The sequence below is a fragment of the Talpa occidentalis genome, unplaced genomic scaffold, assembly GCF_014898055.3.
Source record: "Talpa occidentalis isolate TD23 unplaced genomic scaffold, MPIMG_talOcc4v2.1 talOcc4.11, whole genome shotgun sequence".
Classification (NCBI taxonomy): Eukaryota; Metazoa; Chordata; class Mammalia; order Eulipotyphla; family Talpidae; genus Talpa; species Talpa occidentalis.
The window spans coordinates 47,561,307-47,587,922 of NW_023601104.1; the positions used below are offsets into that span (position 1 = coordinate 47,561,307).

Below are 26,616 nucleotides of genomic sequence, written 5' to 3' on the forward strand. Positions count from 1 at the left end.
GAAAAGAGTGAAACGAGTGCCACAAAGACAGCCACAAGGCAGCACCAAAAAATGCTCAGTGAGCGACGATGCACTCCAAAGATTTTTTTTTTAAGGAAATAAATTATCTTACGAAAAACAACTAAATTAGAATAAATCATTTTGGTGGGGAAAATGTTGACACCTACATTATGTCATAGTTTGTAGAAATGTTAAACTTATTTGTAAAATTTAGTGAGTAAATGCCATGACCTGAAAATAAACATACAAAAAATGTTGACTTCTGAGATATCTAGGATCCTAATGAGCTCAGATGGAAGGGAGTAGGGGTGGGGATGGAGGCAGCAAGGGCTGTCTGAATGCCCAACAGGAATCCCAAGAGTAGTCCCTCTCAGGACTATCCACTGCCTCCCAGGAGCGCCTCTGAGGCTGAGCACCACCATCTTCAAAGCTGCTCTGAAGCCCCCAGAGGGGAAAATCATTCAATCCTTCAATCCAGTTCCTACAGATATAAAATTAACTGGACAAGCAGAATAAAAACTTCCCAAGAGTGGGAAAGTTTTAAATGATGCAAGTTCCTCTCCTTACTTTTCCACAGGAAATACACAAACACTCCATCAGTGCCACTGGAATGGCAGAAACAATGACACAAACATTTTCTCTATTTAGAAAGAAACTAAAAGTCCCAGTACAAGCAAGTCAACTGAAGATGATTTCCTTTTGAATAAAGCATTTGATTGGGTCTTGGGGCATGTTTGGTTGTAAGGATTTGAAATCCACCCAAGGTCCTAAAGCAAAAAAAGGAAATGTATTGGATCACTACCCAGTATTTCCCGATCATGAAGCACAGCTGGCTTCAAAACGGATTGGATTCACTTGACGAAGAAGAAAATGCCAATTGCTTTAGTCTTCTCCACAACAACCAGCTTTTCTGAATTAACTATGGATCCATCCTGGCTTTACATATTCCTTGTTTAAGATCCACTACTATAAAGCTGAATAGTTCCTACAAGCTGATTTCAAAGTTATGGGGAAAAAAGCCCACTGTTACATTAGATGTCTGTCCTTGGCCAATCAGCTATGGCTGGGAAGGGCTGGGTCAGCAATTCCAGTTCACTGTGCACTCAGGAGGGGGTGTATCAGCTGACTGAGAAGAGGAGCATGAAAGTCAAATGACCAGAGTGCCTGTCAGACATGTCAGTCCTTTCATCCCCTATCAAAGTACAGTTTGTTACATGACTTTATTAAAAAAAAAAAATCACAGAAATAGGTACCAGTACAGGAACATGGACTAGGTCTGGAGAACTAATCTCTCAGATAAAATTGTATGTATCTTTTATAAAGCACAACTTCTTAGTGCTGCGTATTTTCACCTGCCAAATAAAGATAATCACAGTTGTCCTTGTAACTCACAGGATTATAGAAAGGATAAAGAAATAATAGACATGAAAGCGCTTTACAACATTAAAATGATGTTCTTTATACTCAGCACACTAGAAAGCTTCTCTTCTGAATTCTAACTCAGTCTTCGCTGTTTCTATGGAAACACTTGAGTTCAGGGATCATTTGTCAAAACAGCCATTTTAGGTTATCTCTCTAGGTGGACAAATCATAATTTTGGGGTGGCGTGTTTTACAAGCCATGTGGTTACATAGCATACACATGGAAGATAGGAGAAAGAAGAGCTACAAAGATTACAGAAAGGCAGAAAATTGAAAACAACCAAAACACAAAGCAAAAAACAAGAGGGAAACATCCTCAAGAAAACAAACATATCTATAACAGTTTGCAATGATTTGTATTCCCTGTCCACTAAGGACAAAAGGAATGAAAATAGGTGACAAATGATGGATTTGAATAAGAGAGAAACTCCTGGGAATGAGGGCAGCTAAGTATTCTTTACTAATAAAATTATTCCCCGACTCCTTCCCAAGCAGCAAATGACACATTCTTTGACAGCAGGATTTTGTTGCCTTCATCTTTGTTTCCCCAGCACCCAGTGCAGTGTCTGCCCTATAAGCACTCAGCTAATATTGTTGAAGACCTGAATGCTCAGAGGCTGAGAAGGTAGCAAGAGACAACAGCCATTTTTATCCTTTCTCTATGCAAGAAATTAGTTCCTTGGCACCAAGGAGGAGAAGGGAGACATTTCATTTAACTTCTCCCTACCAACACAAAATGTGCCAACAGTGAGAATGCTTTTGCTTTTGTGGACCTAGAGGTGATCCTCAAGTACAAAGTGTTCCTCTACGCTGTTATTTTTTAGAGTAGCCTGACATTTCTACCAAAGTCTTTTGCTTTATGTTTTATGGCTCTTAGTCTGCTCATGTCATTGGACTCGACTTGTCAACAATCAGCAGTCCTTGAGACTGTGTTCAGAGAGCGACCAAGCTTCCAGTACTGCAGAAAGCAGTATGGCCAGTGCTCAAGAGACTTGGAATAGATCTGATCTTAGCAACAACTGGTTATCTAGACTTAGGCTCCTCATTGAGCTTCTCTTGATCTGCTTCCTTACTCCTAAAATGAAGAAGTTAAGCTAGGCGTTAGAGAATGCCTCAATTCCTTTACTGTATGGTATCAAGCCAGGCACCAGATAAAAAGCAAACATGGTATTTCTTGTATTTTTAATTCCATATTTTCAGCAACTTCTGAGTACATTTAAAGCCTGAATCTTATTTACATCTGAGGCACCTGTTTTTTTTTTTTTTATCTCTAAGAGGATGGGTTCATCTTCTTCATCTCCATTACAATGAGGCAAACATGACAACATAAAAACAATTTTTTTTAAATAAAAAAGCCAACTTTACTACCAAAATAACTGAAAGAAAAAAGTCAAAGAAAAAAAATATTTTTTAAAGATTTATTTATTTATTCATACAAGCAGTGGGTACAGTCAGAAGCGAGGGAGGGTGACAGAATTCACCAGAGCCAGAGTGGGGAACAGAACAGGCAGACTGACAAAGTACACTGCTAAGGGGAGCAGCGGGCAGCAGGAGAGGTCTGCGCACCATGTGGGACCCTCACCCCGCGGCCAGGGATCAAACCAGCTGCGGGCAGCTTCACAACCCAGCACTCAACCACTGTACCACTGGGGAGGCCCCAATGAAAAAATTTTAAACACAAACACAAAAGAGCAAAAATCCAGCCTGGGGCCTTCTTGGTGGCACAGGGGTTAAATCTTAGCGTTATCAAGCTATCACCAGCCACTGCAGCCTGAGTTCCCTGAGTTTGATCCCTGCCAAGGAGCTAACCCACATATGGTACGGAAGACCTCTCCTGTCTTGCCTGCTGCTCGGCCTGTTCTGCTCCCTAATCTGTCTCTGGTGAATCCTCTCACTACTACCACTACCCTCCCGCACCTCTGGCCTACACCCCAGTTCTTAGATGCATAAATAAATAAAATAAATCTTAAAAAAAAAATTCCAGTGTGTCAAATATAATAATGTGTAATTAACACATCACAGTTGAATTACTTCCAGTTCAATTTGTAGCAGGTCCAAGCAAATAAACATTACTAAACATATAAATGATCATCTCAATTATGCCTCAATCCAAAACAAACTTTTGACAGAAGGAAAACATGTTGCTCCAAAGAATAAACTGGAACAGAGCAGAACTTTCTTTAGCCTTTGTAGAAATATTAGGTTTGCAAATGTCTTTTAAAAAAATTACTAGATTCAAATTTACTAGAATAATCTAACGTAGCCTTTCTAGTCCATACTCCAAGTCCTAATGTCACAAGGCATCCATGGTAGAGAATGGTTCTTTCAGAATCATTCTTGAAAGAACTCAGGAAACCATTTCTCAAATTATTTACTATAAACCCAGTTCAGAAAAGCTGATTTAACAAACTTAATACTCAGTATTCCTTATACTTCACCTCTTCACAACAGTCTGTGTTCTCACAAGCCATAGGAATATGATGACAGAAATGGATCAAGTATTAGCAAAATATACACAATGAGGAAAGCTATAGAAAATGACTGGATTCCAGGGCCTCCCGGGTGGTGCAAGGGATTAAGACACAGTACTGTGAAGCTGTCCACCCCTGCAGCATGGGTTTGATTATGGCTGGCTGCAGAGCTACCCACATGGCACAGAGACCTCTCCTGGCTCGCCCACTGCTCCCCTCAACAGTGTATTTCAGTAGATCTGCCTATTCTGCTCCCGGCTCTGTCTTTGGTAAATCCTCTCTCCCCCCACACCTCTGGCCTGTATCCCAGTTCTTGTACGCATGAATAAATAAATCTTTAAAAATAAAAAAGATGACTGGATTTCTAAAGAAAAAGCAAGCAGATCAAGATAAATTTTAAAAGACCTGTATATCAAAAGAGATTTAAGAACATCAAATAGGGCCTCCCTGGTGGTGTAAGGGGTTAAGCACTGCACTACCGCACTATGAAGCAGTCCGCAGCGTCTGCAGCACGAGTTTGATCCTGGCCGGCCATGGAGCAACCCACATGGTGCAGCAGACTTCTGCTATCTCACCCACTGCTCCCCTCAGCAGTGTATTCGGTCAATCTGCCTGTTCTGTTCCCCACTCTGTCTCTGGTGAATCCTCTCACCCCCCCCCCACCCCCCGCATCTGTGGCGTGTACCTCAGCTTTTGTATGCATAAATAAATATTTTTTAAAAAATCAAATAATTATAATGTACAAACTTAACTTTGATTTTGAATCAGTAACTCATTTAAAAACAAAATTTATGAGACAACTGAAGCAACATAAACCTTAAGTGGTTATGATATTCAGGAATTAATTTCTAAGCATGATGATATTAATCTGATTATATTTAAAAAGAGTCCTTTTCAAGGAGAAATCTTTCAAGATTAAGGATTATAATGTCTGCATTTCTTGACAATCAGGGACATGTACAAGCACAGAAGAAATAGAAATGGCCATAAATTGATCATTGTTCAAGGAGGAAAATAGATTTAAAAAAAAAAAGTTTACTACACTATTTGCTCAGTTTTTGCATATGTTTGAAAAGTTCCCCTACAATATTTTTTTTTTTTTGGAAGAAAATCACCTTATTTTAATTCACAAACAGTAGCGCCACAAAAGCAGATTTAAGGAAGTCAAACATTTTCCCCATCCCCAAACTCAGTATCATTTCAGTGAACTTCTAACAATACCGTCTTCCATTGTAATGAAGCCATTAGTGACAGATTTAGCTGGTAGCTTTATACTTGCATTTCACTATCTTTTATATTTTTGTATTAAATTAACTTCGTCAGGAGAGATGATTTTCCATGCCTTCAATTTGAACTTCTTGATTAGGCTAATCCATTTGCAAATCTGCACTGTTTGAGCACCTCACTGAAACCCTCACAAAGCTTGAGGTCACCCTGGTTCTGGGCACACTCCAAAAACTGCTTCATCTCATAGTGGCATGGGCCAAACTGCTGCTGCTGCTGCTGGTATGCTGGCTGGGTTCCCTGAGGTTCCTGGTAAGTGATGTCAGGCCTTGCGGGCTCAGCATTACTACCTCCACTGAAACACCCAGTGATGGCATAACCTATTGTGTATCCAAGAGCAGAGCCCACAGCCACACCTGCTGCAGTGGATGCCATCTGGGCCATGAGGCCTGGCTGACGAGGAGCAGCAGCAGGTGTGCCAACAGCAGATGGGGGAGCTGCTGCTGGTGGCTGAGCTGCAGGTGGTGGCCTGGATGCAGCTCTCATCTGAGGTGCCCGGCTGGCTGGAGAGGCCATGTGGGAAGTGCAGCTACAGCTTCCACGCAGCATCACAATGGCACGGTGGCTCAGCGTCAAGAACAGCGGCACTCGAGACCCAAACTGCCTACAATATTTTTTTTAAAGAAGAAAACTAAACCCAAAATACAATACAGGTTTCATGCATAATTTGAATGAACTCTGATCTCATAACAGCTTTTATTACAATTAAAAAACTACTGATCTTAAATAGTCCAATCTAAAAACAGCTGAAATTTGTGCTTTTCTTCTGCCATCCATGGAAATGATTTTCAGTCCCAATGAAATTTTAAATAATTGTGGCATTCCTGGGTAACATAAAGCTCAGGAAATCTCATTGTTATATCTGTCATACTTGGTGCAGCATTTCTATTAGAGATGTTCTTTAGCATGAAATGTTAGCAAGCAATTTAAATAAATTTCATTTTTAACTTTCTGAAGATATTGGCAAATCTTCATTCAGGCTTTTGGCTTTCAAAGGCTGAAGAAATGGTCAAGTGTGTTTTTGTGTCCTTTTTAAAACTCTTGTTGAAGAAAATGTCCTTTTTATTGCCTAGAATCCCCTTTGTATGTCCTACATTAGCAATTTTTTTTATACCTCAGTTCCAGAAAAACACTTTGTCTTTCAAGAGGGCTAATACTCTAATTGTTCAATAAATAATATAATGCAGTTTCTTTTTAGTCCAACTTTCCAAGAAACTCAACATTAAATACAATTACTGCTCTGTCTTATTATATGTCTCCCCTTTCATATGTTTTAAATCTTTTTGTATGAGTCACTTATTATAAAAAATGTATTCTTTAGAATTAGTAATAATGTCATCGACATTTTATCCACATTTTAACATTTCTGAAACTATTATGCATCTTATAATTGGTATAGTTTTCACGGAAGTATTTTTTCTTTATTTACAATTACATCAATAATGATGTCTTGTATTTTATTGCAGTTTAGATTTGACAAAATATTAAAATGTCTTCAATAATTATTCTGTAATATGAAAATACTATTATAGCAGGACAATAAAACTGGAAAAACTACGGATGGATTTAAGCTTTATTAAATATCTCAATTTATCTGTATTATATTTCAAAGAGCTTTGAAGAGTTTGTATTGCACTGACATTTAAAAATTAATGTGTAACAAAGGAATTGGACTTTGCTCTACACAATTATTTCTAAACATTTTGCATTTTGCATTATACTCTTTGTTCCAGTAGAAAATGTTATGTGAACTTCACATGAGCAACACTATCAACATATAATTCCCCAGAACCACATGAACAAGATAATTTATTCAGATCCTAATAAGACTCAACAAAGCTTATTGGATCAATGACTTCAAGTAAGCACCACTGTCATTATCATTTGACCACAACAAACAAATCAACCACATTTCCCAGCGAGGAGGAGAATAAAATGTTCCACAGTATGTACATTCTAAAAATCATTTCTATAGTGCACCCCTGAAGAAAAGCCTTGGGATCAGCACTAGTGGCTACCTGTCTTAGAACTAACTGAAATTTTGCTCTTGACAGATAATATATAAACATATTTTAGAAATTGTTTGACCTGAATGTTACTAATATGGGCATAACCTGCTGCATTTTTGTTTGGCATTCATAATAATATTTTCTAGTTATCTTGTTATACCAACCTAAAAATCATGTGTTTCTACTGAGGATATACCAATTTCACAGATCTCAAGGAAAACACATACCTAGAAGATCTCACTAGTCACTTGCACTCCAGGACTTATTCCTTCTTTTTTCTGTAGTCTTATAGACCTTGTCATTTCCACCACCACTGGCATTTGTTTAAACCTTTCCTTGTGGTTTAGACTATAATGAGAGAAAACACAGTATAAACCTGTGGTTAAGGATGTGGATTTTAAATACCCAGACTCAAATCCTAGGCCTACCTTCTAACAGTGTGACTTGGGACACATCTCTTAATCAATCTTGCCATCATTTGTAAAATCAGGATGATTTCCCCCTTGCAAGAATGTTACTAAGATTTTATTAGAACATGTATGAAGAGCTTGACACAGTGTTAGGATCATTATTGTTATTAGAATTTAATTACACCTTTGCCAAGAGCCAAATGGGCAATTACCTGGCCCAAATCTGGCAGTGAGAAAGAAGGGTAAGCTGTCAGCAGACAACTCCCAGCAGTGGAAGTTACAGGCCATCCTTTATAGGATGGAATGACTAATACCCCACTCTATTCTCCAGAGCATCATGCAAGTTTTTGGAAATGTACAGAGTACAGCAAATAGTCTGTGCATTCAAGGAGCTCACAACCTCATATAGAAGAATTCCCACATGCAAGAAATACATAGTAAATAAATAAATAGGAGAGAAGAGACAAATCTCCTTTGCAGAAGAATCACCAATCTATTTCTGTAACTATTCTACTTTCAAGGAAGTTGAACATAACAAAGAAGACAGCATGGAAAGAGTGGAGGGAGAAAGAGTAACGTGCCTGAAGCAACCTAGCAAACAAAACCTCAGTTAGGTGACTAATGTTAACATCAACACTTTTGTATATATCTTTGATATGAAGTAATGAGAATGTTACTTCACCTCTGTGGTCTTCCTCCCAAAACTCATAACCCTGGTTGAATGATAAGAAAAACACTAGGCAAATCCCAATTGAGGGGCATTATACAAAATACCTGATCAGTACTCTTCAAAACTGCCATGGTCATCAAAATGAAGAACATCTGAGAAAGTGTCACAGCCAAAAGGAGCCTAAGAAGTCACATCAATTTAATGTAATAGTGTATCCTGAATGGGGCCCTGAAATAGAAAATGGGGCCCTGAAATAGAGAATGGGGTCCTGAAATAGAAAAAGGACATTAGGTAAAAATAAGGAAAATTGAAAAATTTATAGACTTTAGTTAACAACAATCTATCAGTATTGGTTCATTAATTGTAACAATTGTACCATACTAAAGTAAGATGCTAATAATGAGGAAACTGGGTATATGGGAACTTTTTGTGCTATCTTAATGATTTTCTGTAAACCTAAAAATGTTCTGAATAAAAAGTTTTTTTCAAAAAAAGGTGAAAATGGCATGACAAACTGAGGCTGATTCCTTCATTCAACAAATATTTCTTGAGTACCTATTATGTGCTAGACACTTTCCTGGGGAATGGGGATACAGAAAGGAACAAGAGAGAAAGATCCTTGACCTTGAGGAGTTTATATGGGTTGTGCTCAGGGCCTTGTAGAACTAATTATATGTTCCTGTAGTTGTAGCATTCCTTGCTTAGGAGGGAAGTTTCAGTGGCATTCCAGGGGCAATGGGACTTTCACTACCTCTTGTGAAGAAGGGGTAAGCATGGCCCAGGGTCAAGTTTAGAAGTGAGAGGTGAACAGAAAACAGCCTGTATAAGAAAAGATGGGTGCTAGAACAACTGGGAGCCAAGATGGCACAGCCAGAGTTTCCTAAGGCCTCCAAGAAAACATCACAGCACCTGAAGAATTTTTATGCCCCGGGAGCATTTGCACAGTCACAGAGCATGGCCAATGGAAGGTTCCTTCCAATTGCTTGGTCTAATTCCCTTCACTTTATAGGAAAGGAAACTGAGGCCCAGAAAAAGAAAGTCACAGGCTATCTGAATCAATTTTTAAATTTTCACTCCTCAGAGACTACGAACATTTATTCTACTACTAGAAATCATCATAAACTGAAAGATTAGATAGAAATACTTGCTTGATGTGTGAAACAGGAAGGGAAATCAGGGAAATTAGACATAAAATGAACAACGATGCAGGTTAAATAAGATAAGTAATAGGAGTTTCTAAACTGATTATCCTCTAACCAATCAAAGAAACTTATGAAATACTGTAGGTTAAACTGTAGCCTTCCTAAAAGGGAACAAAATTGATTTAAGGTCATTCCAGTGAAATAAAACTGAGTTACTACGTATTGCATTAGCTCAGTAACGTTTGCAGGGGAATTGAAGTGGTATAAGAGGTGGGGCAGGACTGATTTTTCTTTAAATAAATAACAACAAAAACATAAAACTTCAGGGTAACAACAGAGTCACAATCAGGTAAGAATAGGACAGAGGGGACCTGTAAACTAATCTCATCTCTGTGGCAATGAGCCAAATCCAAACAGATAGCATGCTATTCTTGAGAAACCCTTTTAAGGCTGTCAACAGCATCCTAAAGCCTCCAGATTCCACTTAGAATATCAGTTTTGGAGGCAGCTCACTCCCTTAATAATGTTACCCATTCTGCACAGAGTTAGAAATGTGACCAGACAGCACACTCAGAGAAAATTACTTTTGAAATTGAGCTTTCAACCTTTCTGTTAAGGATTGTTTTTAAACAACCATCAGGCCAGAAGATGCTTCTATGTTTTATCAGGGGAACACAGTAGGCACATTTAAGGTGAAATTTTAACGAAAAGTTAATGAGAGAAGAATGAAAAATTAGAATTATTAGCTTAACCTCTAATATTTAACTAAGTATTATGCACCTGGGGGAGCATATTAAAATCATCCAGAGAGCTTTAAAAGATTTCTAATGCCCTGGCCCCATCCCAGGTCAATTATTTTCCAGTCTCTTGTGGGGGCAGAGGACTCAGGATTCACTTCTTTTTAAAGCTCCCCAGGTGATTTCACTGTGTAGCCCAGTTAGAAACCCAATACTCTACGGGGAATTAGTCTAAATTCTGAATATCAAATATTCTTAATTAATGCAGGATAAACTAACGAGGTTTATCCTAGTAGTACAATACCCTGGAATTCCACCCAATAGAATACAAAACTATAATTTTAACAACATGTCTTTTAAAGTTAAACGTTCTCAGATTTCCTTGACTTTCCTCTCTTCTCAGATATTTCCACAGTAAAAGCTACTACCTCTTGGGCCTCCCCGGTGGCGCAGCGGTTGAGCGCTGGGTTGCGAAGCTGCCCACAGCCTCTTCGGCGCCGGTTCGATCCCCGGCTGCTCCCCGGCCCCGGAGGAGGATCCCACATGGTGCGCAGACCTCTCCTGCCACCCGCTGCTCCCCTCAGCAGTGTGCTTCGGTCCTTCTGCCTGTTCTGCTCCTCGCTCTGGCTCTGGTGAATTCTCTCACCCTCCCGCGCTTCTGACTATACCCAGTGCATGTATAAACAAAACAAACAAACAAATATAATAAATAAATAAATAAAAACATGCCTCTATAAAAAAAAAAAAACCACAAAAAAAAAAAAAAGCTACTACCTCTTAAGTTCAGATATTTTCCCCTCAATATACTTATGGTGAGCACAAGGTACAAACTAAGGGAGAAAGAGAAATTTTACCCCACCTGCCACACCCTCCTTGCTTGGCCTTTCAAAACATAAAAAAAAGATTAATTTCTCTTAAATGTTTCAAAACAAAATAATTAAAATGTATCTTTGGGTAAACTCGTGAAACTCAATGAGGTATTTCCTTTATTTTTTAATAGACACAGACTCAGGGTCAATCACGGAAATAGTTGCATAGTTTGGACTCTGCCAAAAGGCTCAGCGCTATTACATCATAACCAGGTGATGCCCTTTGGGAGTTCTGAATAGCATGCACCCCTGTGGCCACCTAGGTATCTGCCTGCTGAGCTGTGGGGTGGTAACTTCTCCTGGATGCCAACTCCCCCTATTTTATGTAGTATCATGACAAATAGACCCACCCTAATTGGAGGCGGTTATCCAACCTTGATTGAAGACACTCAATAAACAATAATGAAAAAAGACAGCTATAATTATCCTGCAGACTTGAAATTTCCCCCAAGGACATTATTAGGGGTGGTCACTAGATTACTGGATTTCTAAGAAGGGAGAAACTCTACCATGGAAAGGATTAAATCTTTAAAGAAGTCATGAAAATACAACTCAATTCCCACCCCCTCCAAGTCCACAAATGTTATTTAATGCGCTTTTCTCCCCAGAAAACATTCAGGGAGTAAAGGTTTAAAATAAAGGCAGACCAGGCCTCCCCGGTGGCGCAGCGGTTGAGCGCTGGGTTGCGAAGCTGCCGGCGACCTCTGCGGCGCAGCGGTTCGATCCCCAGCTGCTCCCCGGCCACTGGAGGAGGGTCCCACATGGCGTGCAGACCTCTCCTGCCGCCCGCTGCTCCCCTCAGCAGTGTACTTCAGTCCTTCTGCCTGCTCTGCTCCCCGCTCTGGCTCTGGTGAATTCTCTCGCCCTCCCGCGCTTCTGACTGTACCCAGTGCATGTATAAACAAAACAAACAAACAAACAAATAAATAAATAAATAAAAACATGCCTCTATAAATAAAAAAAAAAAGTGTTAAAAAAAAAAATAAAAAATAAAATAAAATAAAGGCAGACCCCCCAGTTGACTAGTATAAACATTGACTCATTCCTGATCAAGAGGCTCATCATTAGACTATTACAATATTTGCTTCCAGGTGGTGGTGGTAGGTTTGCTTTCCTATTATAATATAAAATGAATGGGAATAGTATTCAGCAATAAAAAGGAGGTACTCATACATGCTACATGGATGAATCCCAAAAACATTATGCTCAGTAAATGAAGTCTTATATTTTATCATTACACTTTTACGAAATGTTCACAAAAGGGAAATCTACAGAGGCAGAGAGAGATTGGGATCAGAGAGGTAGTTGACTGTCAATGGCCAGAAGGGGTCCTTCTGGGGATAAAAGTCTTGTAAAATTAATTGTGGTAATGGTTGTAAAACCATAAACTCACTTCTGAAAACAGGCAATTGCACGCTTAAAATAGATGGGTTTATGGCATACAAATTGTTGACTAGTCTTTGGACCTAAATAAAATTCTATTCTTTGGACTAAATAAAACTGAGTAAAACAGCATAAGGCAACCTCTCCTGGGTCTGCTTCCTCAGTTGCCAAGCAGATCAATTCACTGTCCTGCGAATTCGTGAATTTGGCTCTTCCACTTCCACCCGTAAAAAGTTATCAGGAGAGAGGAAAGAGGGAGGGGGTTGGAGATGAGAGATGGCAGGAAGGGAGGGAGGGAGGGAGAGAGAGAGAGACATATTACCAAATCTCATCTCATATTACGTGCAATCTCGACACCAGGTCTAGGAATTTGGAAGGCAATGAATCGTAAATATCCTTCTTGAACTAGAAAAGAAGAAAAAGCCAATGTAATGAGGTGCCCAGGACACCTCATAAGGGTTGTCCTACCCATTTCACTAAAGTGAGTCTGAGGGGATGGGAGGGGTATAATCCACTCCCACTCCAAAAGAGACCAAGGGGAAGGCTGGATGCCTAAAGAATACCAATCCCAGGGCCTCCCTGGTGGCGCAAGGGGTTAAGCACCGCACTATGAAACAATCCACAGCCTCTGCAGCACAAATTCCATCCCCAGTCAGCCAGGGAGCTACCCACGTGGTGCGGCAGACCTCTTCTGTTCCCCCCCCCCACTCCCCTCAGCAGTGTATTTCAGTCATTCTGCCTGTTCTGCTCCCCACTTTGTCTCTGGTGAATTCTCTCACCACCACCGCCCCCCCCGCCCCCGCGTCTCTGGCCTGTACCCCAGCTCTTGTATGCATAAGTAATTAAGTCTTTAAAAAACAACCACCAATCCATTGGCCAGGGTTTCACACAAATACCGGGCATATGTTTATCAAACCCACCGTAGGCTTTACATTAGAAGGAACTTGCTTTCCAGTGGGGCCGCGAAGTTGGGAAGTTTTGTTCTGAGGCCGCGCGGACGCGGTAGCGCTCCCGGGGCCCAAGGCCGCTCAGTGGGCGGCGGCGCCCAGGAAAACGCGGGTCTCCGGGTCGCCGCGAGGGGCGCGGCCCGTCAGGAAGCCTCCCCCCGCCGCGGCCCAGCCCGCACGCCCCGCGTCGCCTCACACTCGCTCCACGGCCCCTGACGCCGGCTCCAGTGGCGTCCCAGGACGCCGGCCCCGGACTTCGCGCCTCCCTCGGGGACAGCCGTGGCGTCCAGGTGCCCGAGCCGCGCGCCGCGGGGGGAGGCGCCTCGCTGGGCCGCGCCCGGGGCCGGAGCGTTTGGGGGGGCGAGGGCGGGGCTGGACGGCCGCCGCCCGGCCCGAGGGGCCCGGCTCCCAGCCCCCTCCCCCGGGACCCCGCACAGTGCTCATGCGCGCGGTCGGCCTTATAGCGGCGGCGGGCGGCGCGCTCTCCGCACTCAGCGCAGCCGGGCGCGTCCCCTCAGGTGCAGAGCCCCGGCCCGCCCGCCCGCGCGCCCTGTCTCTCCTCCGGTCTCTGTCTGTCAGGCTCCGCACAGCCCCCTCCCCGGGGCCGGCGTTGCCTATCGATTCTGGGCTTAGCTCGATTTGCAGTCGGAGCGTCGCCTCCAGATCGAGAGGGGCGCTAGCTCGGGCGCAGCGGCGTGTGCGCGCTCCTCGCTTCCCGCGGCCGCCTCGAGGTTTCCGAGGAGCCGGGGTTGGAGCAGTGGGCGAGGGCGGTGCGGCGGGGAAGTCGGGACCTGGGTTCCCCGGGCGCCTCCCTCGCATTCTCCCTCTCTCGCAGGTGCGGCTATCCCTCGACTACCATGTCTGCACCCGGGATCCCGGTTCTCTGCCTTGTGGGTACGCGCCCCTCACAGCGCCTTCTCCCTCGCGCCCCGCGGGGTGCACGCTGGAGCTAGCCCTTGTCCTCCCTTGCAGGTGTGTGCCTGCTGCTGCTGCTGCTGCCCGAGCCTGCGGGCGGCGTGGGAGCGGGTAAGTTGCGGGGTCCGGGGTGGGGGAAACCGGGCTGCCTGCAGGCGGTGGGAGGGGCTGAGGACCCGCTGCTGGGTCGCGCCGGGATGGGGCCCCAGGACTGGTGCCCGGCGCCGGGGCTGCAGGGCGCGAAGGTTGGAGCAGTTGTGGGCGCGCCTCCGTGCGTAGCCTCGGCCCACCGACTCCACTTACCGCTTTCTGCCGCGGGCGCGGACCCTCGGGTCGGATGGGGACTTTCTTTTCAAGGAGAGGAGGAGGAAGCCTTCCCGCACCCATACCCGCACCCCGGGAGCCCCCCGCTAGCCGAGCTGACGGGCGAAGGTTGAGGCGGGAGATACCCGTTAAGCCTCACGGAGGGGCACACTAGTTCCCGTCTTTCGCTGTGTTTGGAATCAGGGAGAAGCACCCCCAGACCGGACTTCAGACTGTCAAAGCCGGCCAGGAGAAGGTGGTGGGGGGGGTGAGAGGGAGAGGAGAGGAGAGAGGACCAAAAGTCGGAGACGCAAAGGGAGACACAGAGAGAAAGACACGAAGTCTGAGACAGGCTTACCTCGTTGTCCCATTGCGTTTTACCCCCTGGCAGTGTTTCTAGAAGTGATCTCTATTAAAAAAAAAAAAAAATTCGTGAACCATTCAAGACAGTCTAAAATGAGTTTGTTTCATATGTAGAAGTCTGAGTATGGATGTATGACCCTGTGTGCTTTCTACAATAAAAAAGGGCAAGCTTTTCCCCAAAATCTATCATTTGCTTTCCTTGAAATAGAAATGAAGGTAAGTATTGCATTGGGCTTTCTTTGGCATAGCCCCATGTCCTCCCCACTACTCACTAAAGTCGATGTTTGGCAGCTGAAGGGATTTCTGACTTCACTAAAAATGAAAGATTAAGGTTTTTTGAGCATGGGTATGAGATTCCTAGGTATAAGGTTACTGTTTTTGCAAGGATTTCAACTCCCCAGTTACCTGGAGTGTTTCAGAGTTAAGGAATTGGCACTGACGCTGCCATCCTGTGTTCCCTTCCATGGATATTTACAGGCCAAGATACAGGCCAGGAGACTCAACACAGAAGCTCTAGAAGAGAGTTATTGTAAGATGCGGGCTACTCAGTTGGGTAGTGATACCAGATAGTATTATGTCTTGGGGAAAAAAGTGTGTTTTGAATTAGTATTGGTTTTAAAAAGATTTGGATAACCACAATTTCCTATGTTTGGAAAATAGTATTTAATAACTTTATTCTCAAATATTCACAGTAAATTGATGAATTAACATCAATTTACATGCTACTAATGGCTTGTTACATGCTACTAATGGCTTGTTTCTACCTCGCATCTTTTGTAGTAAAAACTTTCTTTATTCATCAAATAAACTTTGTCAGATTGTCTAAAACTTGAGAGTTCCTTCTAAAAATGCATTCATTTTTATGCCTCTCTCAACAGAGCTGGAACAGAAATAATCAGTTTCAATTCAGATAAAATGTTCCATTGTGCAGACACTAACTTCACTGTTTCCTGTCCTGCAGGAGTTGCAGGATGCTCCTTGGGCTGTGTGAACCTTGAGTAAATTAATCCCATGTTTTTTCATCTGTGTAATAACTGAACTAAGTGACATTCTATAAACTGAAGCATCTTTTTACTGGGGTTGTTTAAATTAAGATATAATTTTCAGAAGGAAAACTGGTATAAGTGGTCTGCTGAAGCAAAGGATGACAAGAAAGGTTTGTTCACATGTCTGTGAAAATATTCCTTAGAGACTCGACCCAAATTTACTATCTTCTCCTCAGGCAAATACATACACAGTTGTCACCAGAATTGACATTTTTATATTTCTAGGATGAATGTCAATGATGGAAGTTATATTCTAGTTCTGATATATTTCCAATAATGTGTTTCCAAACTGATAGGAAAAATCGGAGAACATTTTCCCATTTGACTGTACAGTGGCTGAAGACTATAAATTAAAACGGAAACTGGTTTTTGGCTTGCTAAAATCTGGAATGGTGTAGAATGGAGAGTAAATCAATTTTTTTAAGAAGTGCAGAGATTAGGGAAGTAAAACTTAGATTTTTTTTTTGATTGTCTCCCTCTTGCCACTCCCCTAAAAAATCCTAAGAGTGGTTACTACATTCCCTCCTTTCTCTTCAGTTCCCATTGCTATCACATGCTTTACTAGAGGTCTAGACATCAGGAAAGAGAAAACAGATGTCCTCTGCCCAGGAGGCTGTCCTCTTGAAGAATTCTCCGTGTTTGGGAACATAGTATATGCTTCTGTATCAAGCATCTGTGGAGCCGCTATTCACAGGTAAGCCTAAATATGCCAGGGAGAGAGAAATGCAAGTGTGTCGTTACTTCTTTTCCCTGGTTAAACATCTGAACCACCCACCCTCACTCCATTTTCTTTCTTTTGGTGTCAAATTTGGCCATAGAAAATGGAGAATTTATGTAATTTTCCTGAATTTCCTTGAATACCAACTATAAAATGGAAGATTTCTCACTAAAGACAAATTGTATTATCTCACTAGCTAGATTCCTGTGATTCTAAAACATTCCGATTCATGTAATGTATCACTGAATTTTTTACTGCGCCAGCCATTGTTTTAACTTCCACAATTCTACAACTACACAAGGCAGATAAAATTTTATGGCAGCTTTTTAAGTACCTTGCCCAAGGTCACCATTTAAGCTGTTTAAGTCCAGATCTCGTTCCAGGGTCCTCTCTGCTATCCTACAAGTAAATGGCCAGTGTGACCTTTTTTTTTAAAATGAAGTCCAACATTGTATATATCTTAGGAAATAGAAAATTGTTTGGTGCTCTTATCTGTAATAAGAGGGAATGGATACAAGTGTGTTTTTATCAACACTTAAGTCTGACATCGGATAACTATTTTCCCAGGCAGATTGTGTGCCGATGTAAGCATTTTTTTTTTTTAAACTGGCAACATCTTTAGATGACTTCCCTGCTAACCTATTTTCTTGATTAATCAGATCAGTAGCTGCAATGTGAAACTATGTCAGTTGGATGTCCCTAAAAAAGTGTGCAGTTTCAGTTGTAATTCCTGTATTGCAGGGGAGTAATTAGCAACTCAGGAGGACCTGTGCGAATCTATAGCCTACCAGGTCGAGAAAACTATTCCTCAGTGGTTGCCAATGGCATCCGATCGCAAACCCTTTCCAGATGGTCTTCTTCTTTCACAGTGACAAGTAGGTATAATTACATTGTTTTTACTTTTGTGTAAATATTACATCCACCCCCCCCCACACACACACAGAAAGAAGTTTTCTGCTTCCTTGAGTTCATCTCTGACTCTGATGGAAAAAAAATCTGTGATCAGTTCTGAATAGGTCAACTACTGGTTATAGTCAGGGGACCTACTTGGTTAATGATTCTCTGAAGCCAAATTATGGTGAATAGGGGAAAAATAACTTTGCTGTCAGAAGATGGCAATGGAAAATTGAATTATTTGCAATCAGGTATCCTGACATTTACCAAGTAACACTAAATTGAAAAACTAGTAAATGAATATGAATCCATTTTTGATCCATTTAAAATATAATGGATAAGATCTACTTTGGTTCTTTGAAACTAGCATGCAGCAATTACTCCTGCAAATGCCATCACTCACATTACAATTATCCTCCCATAAAACTCTAAATTAGATTCATTATGCCATGATTGTAAAAGAGGTGGAAAATAATACCCTTCTGTTTATTTTAACAGAAGGCAAAAGTGGTACCCAGGAAGCTACAGGACGAGCAGTGTCCACAGCACGTCCTCCAACAGGTATGAAATATGGAACTTAATGCACAGCATTTGAAAGTTAAAAATGTGTTGCAATAGAAATGTCCTTTTTAAAAAAAACTGATGTAATAGCAAATATCTTGTTTGCTGCTGTATTACATAGGAAATACTCAATTTTATATTTCAAATTTCTTATTCTTCAGTTTTAATTAATAGCTCTACCACCAAACATTTTTTTGAGGTTCTGCCATTTCTTCATTTCTCCCTGATTTGATTAGCCATGCCCAATAACTGGTTAAAGTATTTTGAACTTCTCATTTGTCTCATGAACAAAAGAAATTAGTGTGTTTCTATTGCTGGGATCTCTTTTCTAAGACTGTGGCAGTTTTTAAAATCAAAGAAATTAAAAACATTAGAATCTGTGAGTTTCTAATACTATCTCAACTGTGGGTTTGGAATATTAAAGTCCCAGACAGCTACTGTCCCGAATTGTTTCTTTGTTGGGGGCACTGTGTCTTCCATCCAGAAAATCATCAGGAAATTAAAATTGAAGACATCTTTTCAAGAATGGTACTGCTCATCATGAGCTTTTCTCCATTTGGGCTTCTTGTTATGGAACTGGTTTTCCGTTTGCTAATGTCAATTGTTTACTTTGTTTCAGGTAAACGACTCAAGAAAACATCTGAGAAGAAAGCTGGCAATAAAGGTAAGAGTACAAATGCCCAGATACCATTTGGGAAAAAACATTCTCTTCCTTCTTTCCTCTTGAAACTGCTTAAATAAAGACTTGTTTGGGTCTCCACAGACTGTAAAGCAGACATAGCATTTCTTATCGATGGAAGTTTTAATATTGGGCAGCGCCGATTTAACTTACAGAAGAATTTTGTTGGGAAAGTGGCTCTAATGTTGGGAATTGGAACAGAAGGACCACACGTCGGCCTTGTTCAAGCCAGGTACCAACCTAGTTAAAATGAGGAGACGTGAATGATGACAAATGATCAATCCTTTAAGTAGGTTCAATATAAACATGGTGAGTTCTGAATAATCTGGATTCCAAACTATAAATTCAGGATTTAAGACTGCCTGGGTAAATCTAAGTGCTTTGTTTTCGAAATAAAATGATTTAGAGAATTATATATTACCTATATGAGTACCAGAAGATAGATTAAAAGATCTTATTGTTCATACAAATTACCTCTGCACACGACGATGCTTAATTCCTAATCTTTCTTCTGTGAAGCAGCAGTGATGTCTATTTCTCCTCTCTATTCTGTCATTATTCTTTTTAGCTTTTTCCATATTCCACTGACTAGAGATCTTAAGTGTGTTTTTATTCATTTAAAAATATGACTTTTCGAATTTTAATGTGCTTATTATAGGAAGTTTGAAAAACATAAAAAAGCACAGAAAAAACAAATTTCCCCAAGATATCATGAACTGTAAAAGGTTTTACTCTCTTCCAGTATTTTAATAAAATATTTGGCTGTACTTATTTTTCAAAAGCTCAGTCTATAAGAATGATCTTATATTCTGTTTTTTCATCCTTTAACATTTTGAGCATTTTACCATGCCATAAATATTCTTCAAAAATGGTATTTTGTAATGTTCTATTCTTTTGCATAATTCCTTAGCCATTCTTCTACTTTTTCACCATTACACTTTACATTGTGATAAACATCTTTAATCCTTTTGCATTCTTTGGTGACTTCATTAGGCTGTTTCCTAAAAGTGAGATTGAGCCAAAGAATTCTGACATATAAGGTTTCTGATGCAAAGTGATCCAGTTCAAATTAGTGTCAGCAGTGCATAAGGGTATCACTTACTATTCCAAATATCAACTTATATTTTGTTTTTATTTTTTACAATTGTTTTTTTTTCTTTTTTAAAGATTTATTTATTTATACAAGAACCGGGGTACAGGCCAGATGTGCGGGAGGGTGAGAGGATCCACCAAAGACAGAATGGAGACCAGAACAGGCAGACTGACTGAAATACACTGCTGAGGGGAGCAGCGGGCAAGGCAGGAGAGATTTGCTGCACCATGTGGGTATCTCCATGGCCGGCAGGGATCGCACCAGCACTGCAAAGGCTTGGAACAGCTTCACAGTACTGTGCTCAACCGCCTGTGCCACCAGTGAGGCCCTACAATTCTTTTTTTTTTTTTTTTTTTTTTAAAGATTTATTTATTTATACAAGATTGATTGATTGATTGATTTATACAAACACTGGGTACAGTCAGAAGTGCGGGAGGGTGAGAGAATTCACCAGAGCCAGAGCGGGGAGCAGAGCAGGCAGAAGGACCGAAGTACACTGCTGAGGGGAGCAGCGGGCGGCAGGAGAGGTCTGCGCGCCATGTGGGACCCTCCTTCGGTGGCCGGGGAGCAGCCGGGGATCGAACCGGCGCTGCAGAGGCAGCGGGTAGCTTCGCAACCCAGCGCTCAACCACTGCGCCACCAGGGAGGCCCCTCTTTTTTTTTTTTTTTTTTTTTTAAAGATTTATTTATACAAGCACTGGGTACAGTCAGAAGCATGGGAGGGTGAGAGAATTCACCAGAGCCAGAGCAGGGAACAGAACAGGCAGAGTGATGAAATACACTGCTGAGAGGAGCAGCGAGCAGAGCAGAAGAGGTCTGTCGCGCCATATGGGACCCTCACCAGCAGCTGGGGATCGAACCGGTGCTGCAGAGGCTGCAGGCAGCTTCGCAGCCTAGGCTCAACCGCTGCGCCACCAGGGGAGGCTCTAAAATTGGTTTTTAATTAGATTTTTTGGATGTGAAATTTATCTTTTTGTTGTTTTCCATATAATTTAACCATTTGTCCTACACTTTTTTTAAATAGAGATTTCTTATTCCATTGATTAATGACATCAATTTTATGTATAAGTTTGGACAAGTCTGTTTCATGATCTATATGCCAATTCTTACATCTTTTTGAATATTGTAGCTTTATTGTACATCTCATCATCCCAGAGGGCAAGTTTCCCTAAATGCTTTTCTTCTTATACTGTTCCTTACTAATTTTACCCAATTCTTTTTCAAGACAAAGAAAGACTTATAAAAACAAAGACTTATAAACACATACAAAGACTTGCTTCTTTAATATACTTTTTGCCTTATAGTTTTTCTATTTTAGGAAGAACATTAGAATAAACTATATGACAAGTTATACATTTAAGCAGAATAGCTGACCATATTAAAGATGTAAAAGTAATCATAAGGTGAAAAGGTTATCAACCCATTAAATCTGATTTTGTGACCTAACAGTCCATTAAATATAAAGAAATTATGCTACCACATATGCAGAAATAGAATCAGTGCTTGTTCCTCAAAAATCCTGACATAATGGTAATTCAAAATGAAATAATGAAAAGATCTTAAAATTTTGCATTTATGAAATGACTTATCTAAAAACTAAACACAAGAAATTGTGCCTTGTTTTTACTCAATATAGTCTCTAATGAACAGAGAACAGTTACAAAAGTGAGCTAAAATTGCTTTATTATTAATTATGGAAAATCATAAATCTGTTATAGTAGTTTTAAAATTTGGCTGTCGACATCTTAATAAAAAAGTCAGTATTGTAATACTCTGCAATTCATTTCCTTTTAACATTTCTTATTTTAAAAATGTCAGTCATAGTGTCATTTAAATCGCCTTTCTGACCAGAGACCTGGGTTAATGGACTTATGTTCTGTGCTTCCACAGTCCCTCATTGGGGTAGATCTCACCACCTTCCAGCTGTCTGGTGCCCAACTCTGCAGGCTTCTATGAAACCCAGTGCCATGAAACCAGACCTGGTTTCAGATGTTCCTTATTAAAATGTGGCTATTTTTATTGGGCAAATTACCTAATTTTTTTCAGTTTCTTCATTTATGAAATAACTTCTACCCTGTAGAGTTAGATGAGATTATACATATATGTATTTAGCATATTTCCCAGAGTATAATAAATCCTCAAGGTAACAATTTTCTTTTGTTATATTCCTAAAATATCCCTAAAAATTCAAGAAGAAATTTCAAGCAAGGATGCAATGCCTTAGTTGACTGCTTAGTTGAAACTAAGAAGAAACTTGGGCATTGTCTAATTTAAAGACTTTCTTAAAGTTATATAATTTGCCTGTTTTACCTTTTCAATACTCTATGGATAACACTGTTTTCATTTTTCACTTAGTGAACACCCCAAGATAGAATTTTACTTGAAAAACTTTACATCAGCCAAAGATGTTTTGTTTGCCATAAAGGAAGTAGGTTTCAGAGGGGGTAATTCCAATACAGGTAAGTAGAGCTTTGCACCTAGTAGATAACACAGGACAGGGTTATGAATTACGACTTGTAAAAACAGTATTATGGCATTTTGTATGAGCCTATGTGAATCTCTACCTCCTGGTACTGGATCTTAGCTAGGTCTACACTTTACCATTTGAGATAAATATACCAAAGGGTTAACCTAAATAAATATATGTATATATAAATGCCTTGTGATTTATACACCTATAGTGCATAGGGCAGATGTCACTTTAGAAAACTGCTTAGTTTGTAAAAAAGCAGCAAAGACCAACAGACTTGAATGCATGTGTGCAAATGTGATGGCAAGAACTAGAGCAGCGCTGTGGACCCTTTTAGAGAAAATTATTATTCTGAGTCTTTAGAAGTACTAATCTGTCACTAAGAGGAGGGATAGAGCACAAGTACAAGAGCAGGAGTCAAATTTTGTGTTCTGACCAGTGATATGAGGAAATGAAATGTGAGACTTCTGGGAGATAATGAAGTATTATTGGTTATGAAGACAAAAAAACATGCCTGATGGATAATTAAACTTTCCCATCTGGTATGTGTCTATTACAGAACCAATTTCTATGTAAGTTAAATTCTTAAACTTAATGGCATCAGATTGATACAGGGATATAGAAATGTCATTTGAGCAGTGATACTGTTTCAGTTTATTTTCTATTTTCTAACCTAGGAAAAGCCTTGAAACACACCGCCCAGAAATTCTTCACAGCAGACTCTGGAGTGAGAAAAGGGATCCCCAAAGTGGTGGTGGTATTTATTGATGGTTGGCCTTCTGATGACATTGAGGAAGCAGGAATTGTGGCCAGAGAGTTTGGTGTCAATGTATTTATAGTCTCTGTGGCCAAACCTATCCCTGAAGAACTGGGAATGGTTCAGGATGTTGCATTTGTTGACAAGGTAAGGAGATGAGCGGTGTCTTTGGTTATGGCAGTGATTCAGTGTTGGGACTCTAGGTGTAGTGCTGATCGGTCCATATCTAGACTATTTAAAATATTTCTGTAATTCTAAAGCTTGACCCCATTGATTATCTTTCTGTCTCCCACATTAGGCTGTCTGTCGGAATAATGGCTTCTTCTCTTACCACATGCCCAACTGGTTTGGCACCACAAAATATGTAAAGCCTCTGGTACAGAAGCTGTGCACTCACGAGCAAATGATGTGTAGCAAGACCTGTTACAATTCAGTGAACATTGCATTTCTAATTGATGGCTCCAGTAGTGTTGGAGATAGTAATTTCCACCTTATTCTGGAATTTGTTTCCAACATAGCGAAGACTTTTGAAATCTCAGACATTGGTGCAAAAATAGCTGCTGTACAGTTTACCTATGATCAGCGCACAGAATTCAGTTTCACTGACTATAGCACCAAAGAGAACATCTTGGCTGTTATCAGAAACATTCGCTATATGAGTGGTGGGACAGCTACTGGTGATGCGATTTCCTTTACTGTCAGAAATGTGTTTGGTCCCATAAGGGATAGCCCCAACAAGAACTTCCTGGTAATTGTCACAGATGGGCAGTCCTATGATGATGTTCGAGGCCCTGCTGCTGCCGCACATGATGCAGGTAAGATCCTTCTCCTTTGGAAATTGAGAGATTGAATGAAATTAGGATCAGATATAAATTTAAGCACTTATTTTACTGAACAAAAACTTGCAGTGTGAAAATCATTGTTCTGAAATCTTTGCCCAGTATTAACTGACTTGTCAAAGCTGCCCTACAATTTCAGTCTACAGATAAGGAAATAAACTTTGACAAATTCAAACAGCAAGTATAAGTGATGAGGCCAGTATTCAAACCCAGGAACCTGGCTGAATCTACACTCATAACCATTGTATTGTTGGGGGAATTGCCATAAAAACTTTGTCAAGGAAATACGTGGCCATGTTTGGCTCAAAATTGGAAATATTGCCCCTTTCCCTGGTCAGCTTCTCTTAATGTAGTATCAATCTACTTAAAATTTATCCTAGCCTTTCAAAAATTATCAGTCTGGTGAGTTTTCTAAAATGAGTCACCACAGATTTTAATCCTATTCCATCTACACTTTTTTTTTTTGAGATCATGAACACTGTGATGTTATGAAAGAGTATAAAATGGTTTCCTTCCTCACTTACCCCTTCTTTAATATCACTTATGGCAAACATTACTCTTGAAAACATTAACATAATGTGTTGAGATCAAGAAAACCAAGAGCTAAGGTTACATTTCCTGCACTTAACTCAGTAGTCAACTCATTTAAAAACAAAAAAGCTAATTTGGAAGGGAACAATCAAGTCTTGCTTTTTTTTCCTGTCATCTTCCCTATTTAATTCTTACGATTTAAACTTTTACCTTTTAAAAATTAGCCCCACTGCTATGTATTTACATAATTTGGGGGTATCGATGGAATATTAAGTAGGATAGAGAACTGACACATGCAACTTAAAACTACGTATGCTTGATTTTATATTTTAGCAACTATTTTCAAGACTTGTCAGCTCTATTCCTGAAGAACATAGCTTATTGACCTAATTTGTGGTTAACAGGGGTGAATTGAGGCTAAATGAAATGGCCTAATTCAAATGAATTTTCCCTGTGATTAATTGAACTTCAAGAGGTTGGGCCACACTAGTTTGATGAAAATTATAAAAAAAACAAAAATTTTAGGGACAGGTCACAAAAATTTTTTTAACTGTAATTCTATATTGGACCTGAACTTGAACATGTTAACGAAAAGTGAGGAAAACTGAGGGTAGATCTTGACTTTTCCTCTTTCTTGCCAGGGAGAAAGGATTGGCTGCATGGTTACCAGAAACTGTTTCAAGTAGCTTTTACATCATCTAAACTTGCTTTATCTTTATCTTGGGTATTCACAAGTCTGAGCACTCTATAGCGCTAGAATGGGGTTACTGATACAGAACATCACACTAATGTAGTAAGATACCTAACCAAAATGTAGAGCTGGACTAAAAACCTTCTAGTAATTCAAGGGAATGCAGATGGCATGTGTCAATCTAACTGAAAGAAACCATTCTAGCTTCATACATTTCACTGTTCGTATTGCCAGATTTTTGCTTTGGGATTAAACACAACTTCTGACAACTGATCAATTTGCCAATGTAACATGATGATTGAAATGGAAGGGTTATTTTTCAGAGTACCAGTCACATTTCTGACAATGTAACAATCTTAAAAATTTTCACCATTTATGTACTCCATTTTTGTGCCATTCTTTATATGTATTGGCTGTGGCTCTAGTATAACTGCGTGTAGTACTGATAGCAGGCAGTCTCATTTCACTACATCTGTTAGCTGTAGCATTTGGTCTGTTACTCATTAGATATTATCAGGTTAAGAAAGTTCCCTCTACTTCTGTGTCCTATTATGAGTGGATTTTTTTCCTATCAGTGATCGTAATGATTTCTTTTATGCTACTGTGGTCAATTACAGTGGTGGCAAACCTGGTTTTGACCAACTGCTCAGCTACTGTCAAACCTAGTATTTATAGTAGTCTTCAGACATTAATAGTTTTATCTGCAATTGTGTTCTAATGTGTGAAAAATACCTAATTTTAAATATAACCTGGAACTTGGTTTTAAATTTTAAAATATTTTCATTGTAGGTATCACCGTTTTCTCTGTTGGTGTGGCATGGGCACCTCTGGATGACCTGAAAGATATGGCTTCTAAGCCAAAGGAATCACATGCTTTCTTCACAAGAGAGTTCACAGGATTAGAACCCATTGTTTCTGATGTCATCAGAGGAATTTGTAGAGATTTCTTAGACTCCCAGCAGTAATGATGACATTTTGACAACTGAAAGAAAAGTGCAAGGCACCAAATGTATAAGTGTATTCTTGTAATGCTGCAACAATATATAGATTACTAGGATGAGATACAAAACTATTAAAGATGTCAACAGCTATTTTAAACAAACAAGCATTCATTTAAAGCTACTACTTTCTAATTACAATTTAGACTTAATTGTTCAAAACATTCTGCTGAAGCTTCATAATCATGACTCTTAGAAACTCAGGAAAGAAGAGATATTATGGATTAAAATATTAGTTCTAACATGCCTACTACATGTATACATATGCAAATTCCAGAGCTCTTAATAAAAGAATTTGATACTTAGAACAAAAGCAATATTCCTTTTCTAATCATTCTGTATTGAATATAAGGAAAAAGAAACAAATAGAAAGCATTTTTACCCAAGTAGATGCTGTCTTAAAGCCAACAAGAGC

The 26,616-nt window shown here is 40.1% G+C and overlaps 2 protein-coding genes and 1 long non-coding RNA gene across 4 annotated transcripts in view; 1 reads left to right on the forward strand and 2 right to left on the reverse strand.

Annotated features, from left to right (window-relative positions):
* LOC119238988 (uncharacterized) overlaps positions 1–10,839 on the reverse strand; it is a 95,735-nt gene extending 84,896 nt beyond the window's left edge. For both annotated transcript variants that reach the window (XR_005123722.2, XR_008549731.1), the window contains exons 1-3: positions 10,573–10,839; positions 8,370–8,533; positions 7,413–7,533 (exon numbers count right to left, since the gene is read on the reverse strand). This is a non-coding gene — a long non-coding RNA (uncharacterized LOC119238988). The remainder of the gene's footprint in view (positions 1–7,412; positions 7,534–8,369; positions 8,534–10,572) is intronic.
* Positions 5,152–5,758, reverse strand: LOC119238987 (coiled-coil-helix-coiled-coil-helix domain-containing protein 2-like). Its single transcript, XM_037503175.2, has one exon. It carries the CDS (start codon positions 5,723–5,725, stop codon positions 5,255–5,257), a length of 471 nt encoding a protein of 156 aa, XP_037359072.1. The 5' UTR covers positions 5,726–5,758; the 3' UTR covers positions 5,152–5,254.
* Positions 10,840–13,834: 2,995 nt separating the features above from the next.
* COCH (cochlin) lies at positions 13,835–26,518 on the forward strand. Its single transcript, XM_037503177.1, has 12 exons — positions 13,835–13,861; positions 14,179–14,237; positions 14,316–14,369; positions 16,508–16,664; positions 17,430–17,563; positions 18,081–18,143; positions 18,763–18,807; positions 18,907–19,054; positions 22,271–22,374; positions 23,063–23,289; positions 23,441–23,957; positions 25,993–26,518. The coding sequence occupies exons 2-12, from the start codon at positions 14,201–14,203 to the stop codon at positions 26,166–26,168; spliced, it is 1,662 nt and encodes a 553-aa protein (XP_037359074.1). The 5' UTR covers positions 13,835–13,861; positions 14,179–14,200; the 3' UTR covers positions 26,169–26,518.
* Positions 26,519–26,616: the final 98 nt, after the last annotated feature.

Bases quoted from the DNA above. Each gene is read 5' to 3' on its own strand.
- LOC119238987 (XM_037503175.2), bottom strand. From the start codon at position 5,725: ATGCTGCGTGGAAGCTGTAGCTGCACTTCCCACATGGCCTCTCCAGCC.
- COCH (XM_037503177.1), top strand. From the start codon at position 14,201: ATGTCTGCACCCGGGATCCCGGTTCTCTGCCTTGTGG. The intron at 14,238-14,315 runs GTACGCGCCCCT...CCTCCCTTGCAG, and splicing joins CCCGGTTCTCTGCCTTGTGG to GTGTGTGCCTGCTGCTGCTG. The intron at 14,370-16,507 runs GTAAGTTGCGGG...CTTTCTCTTCAG, and splicing joins TGCGGGCGGCGTGGGAGCGG to TTCCCATTGCTATCACATGC.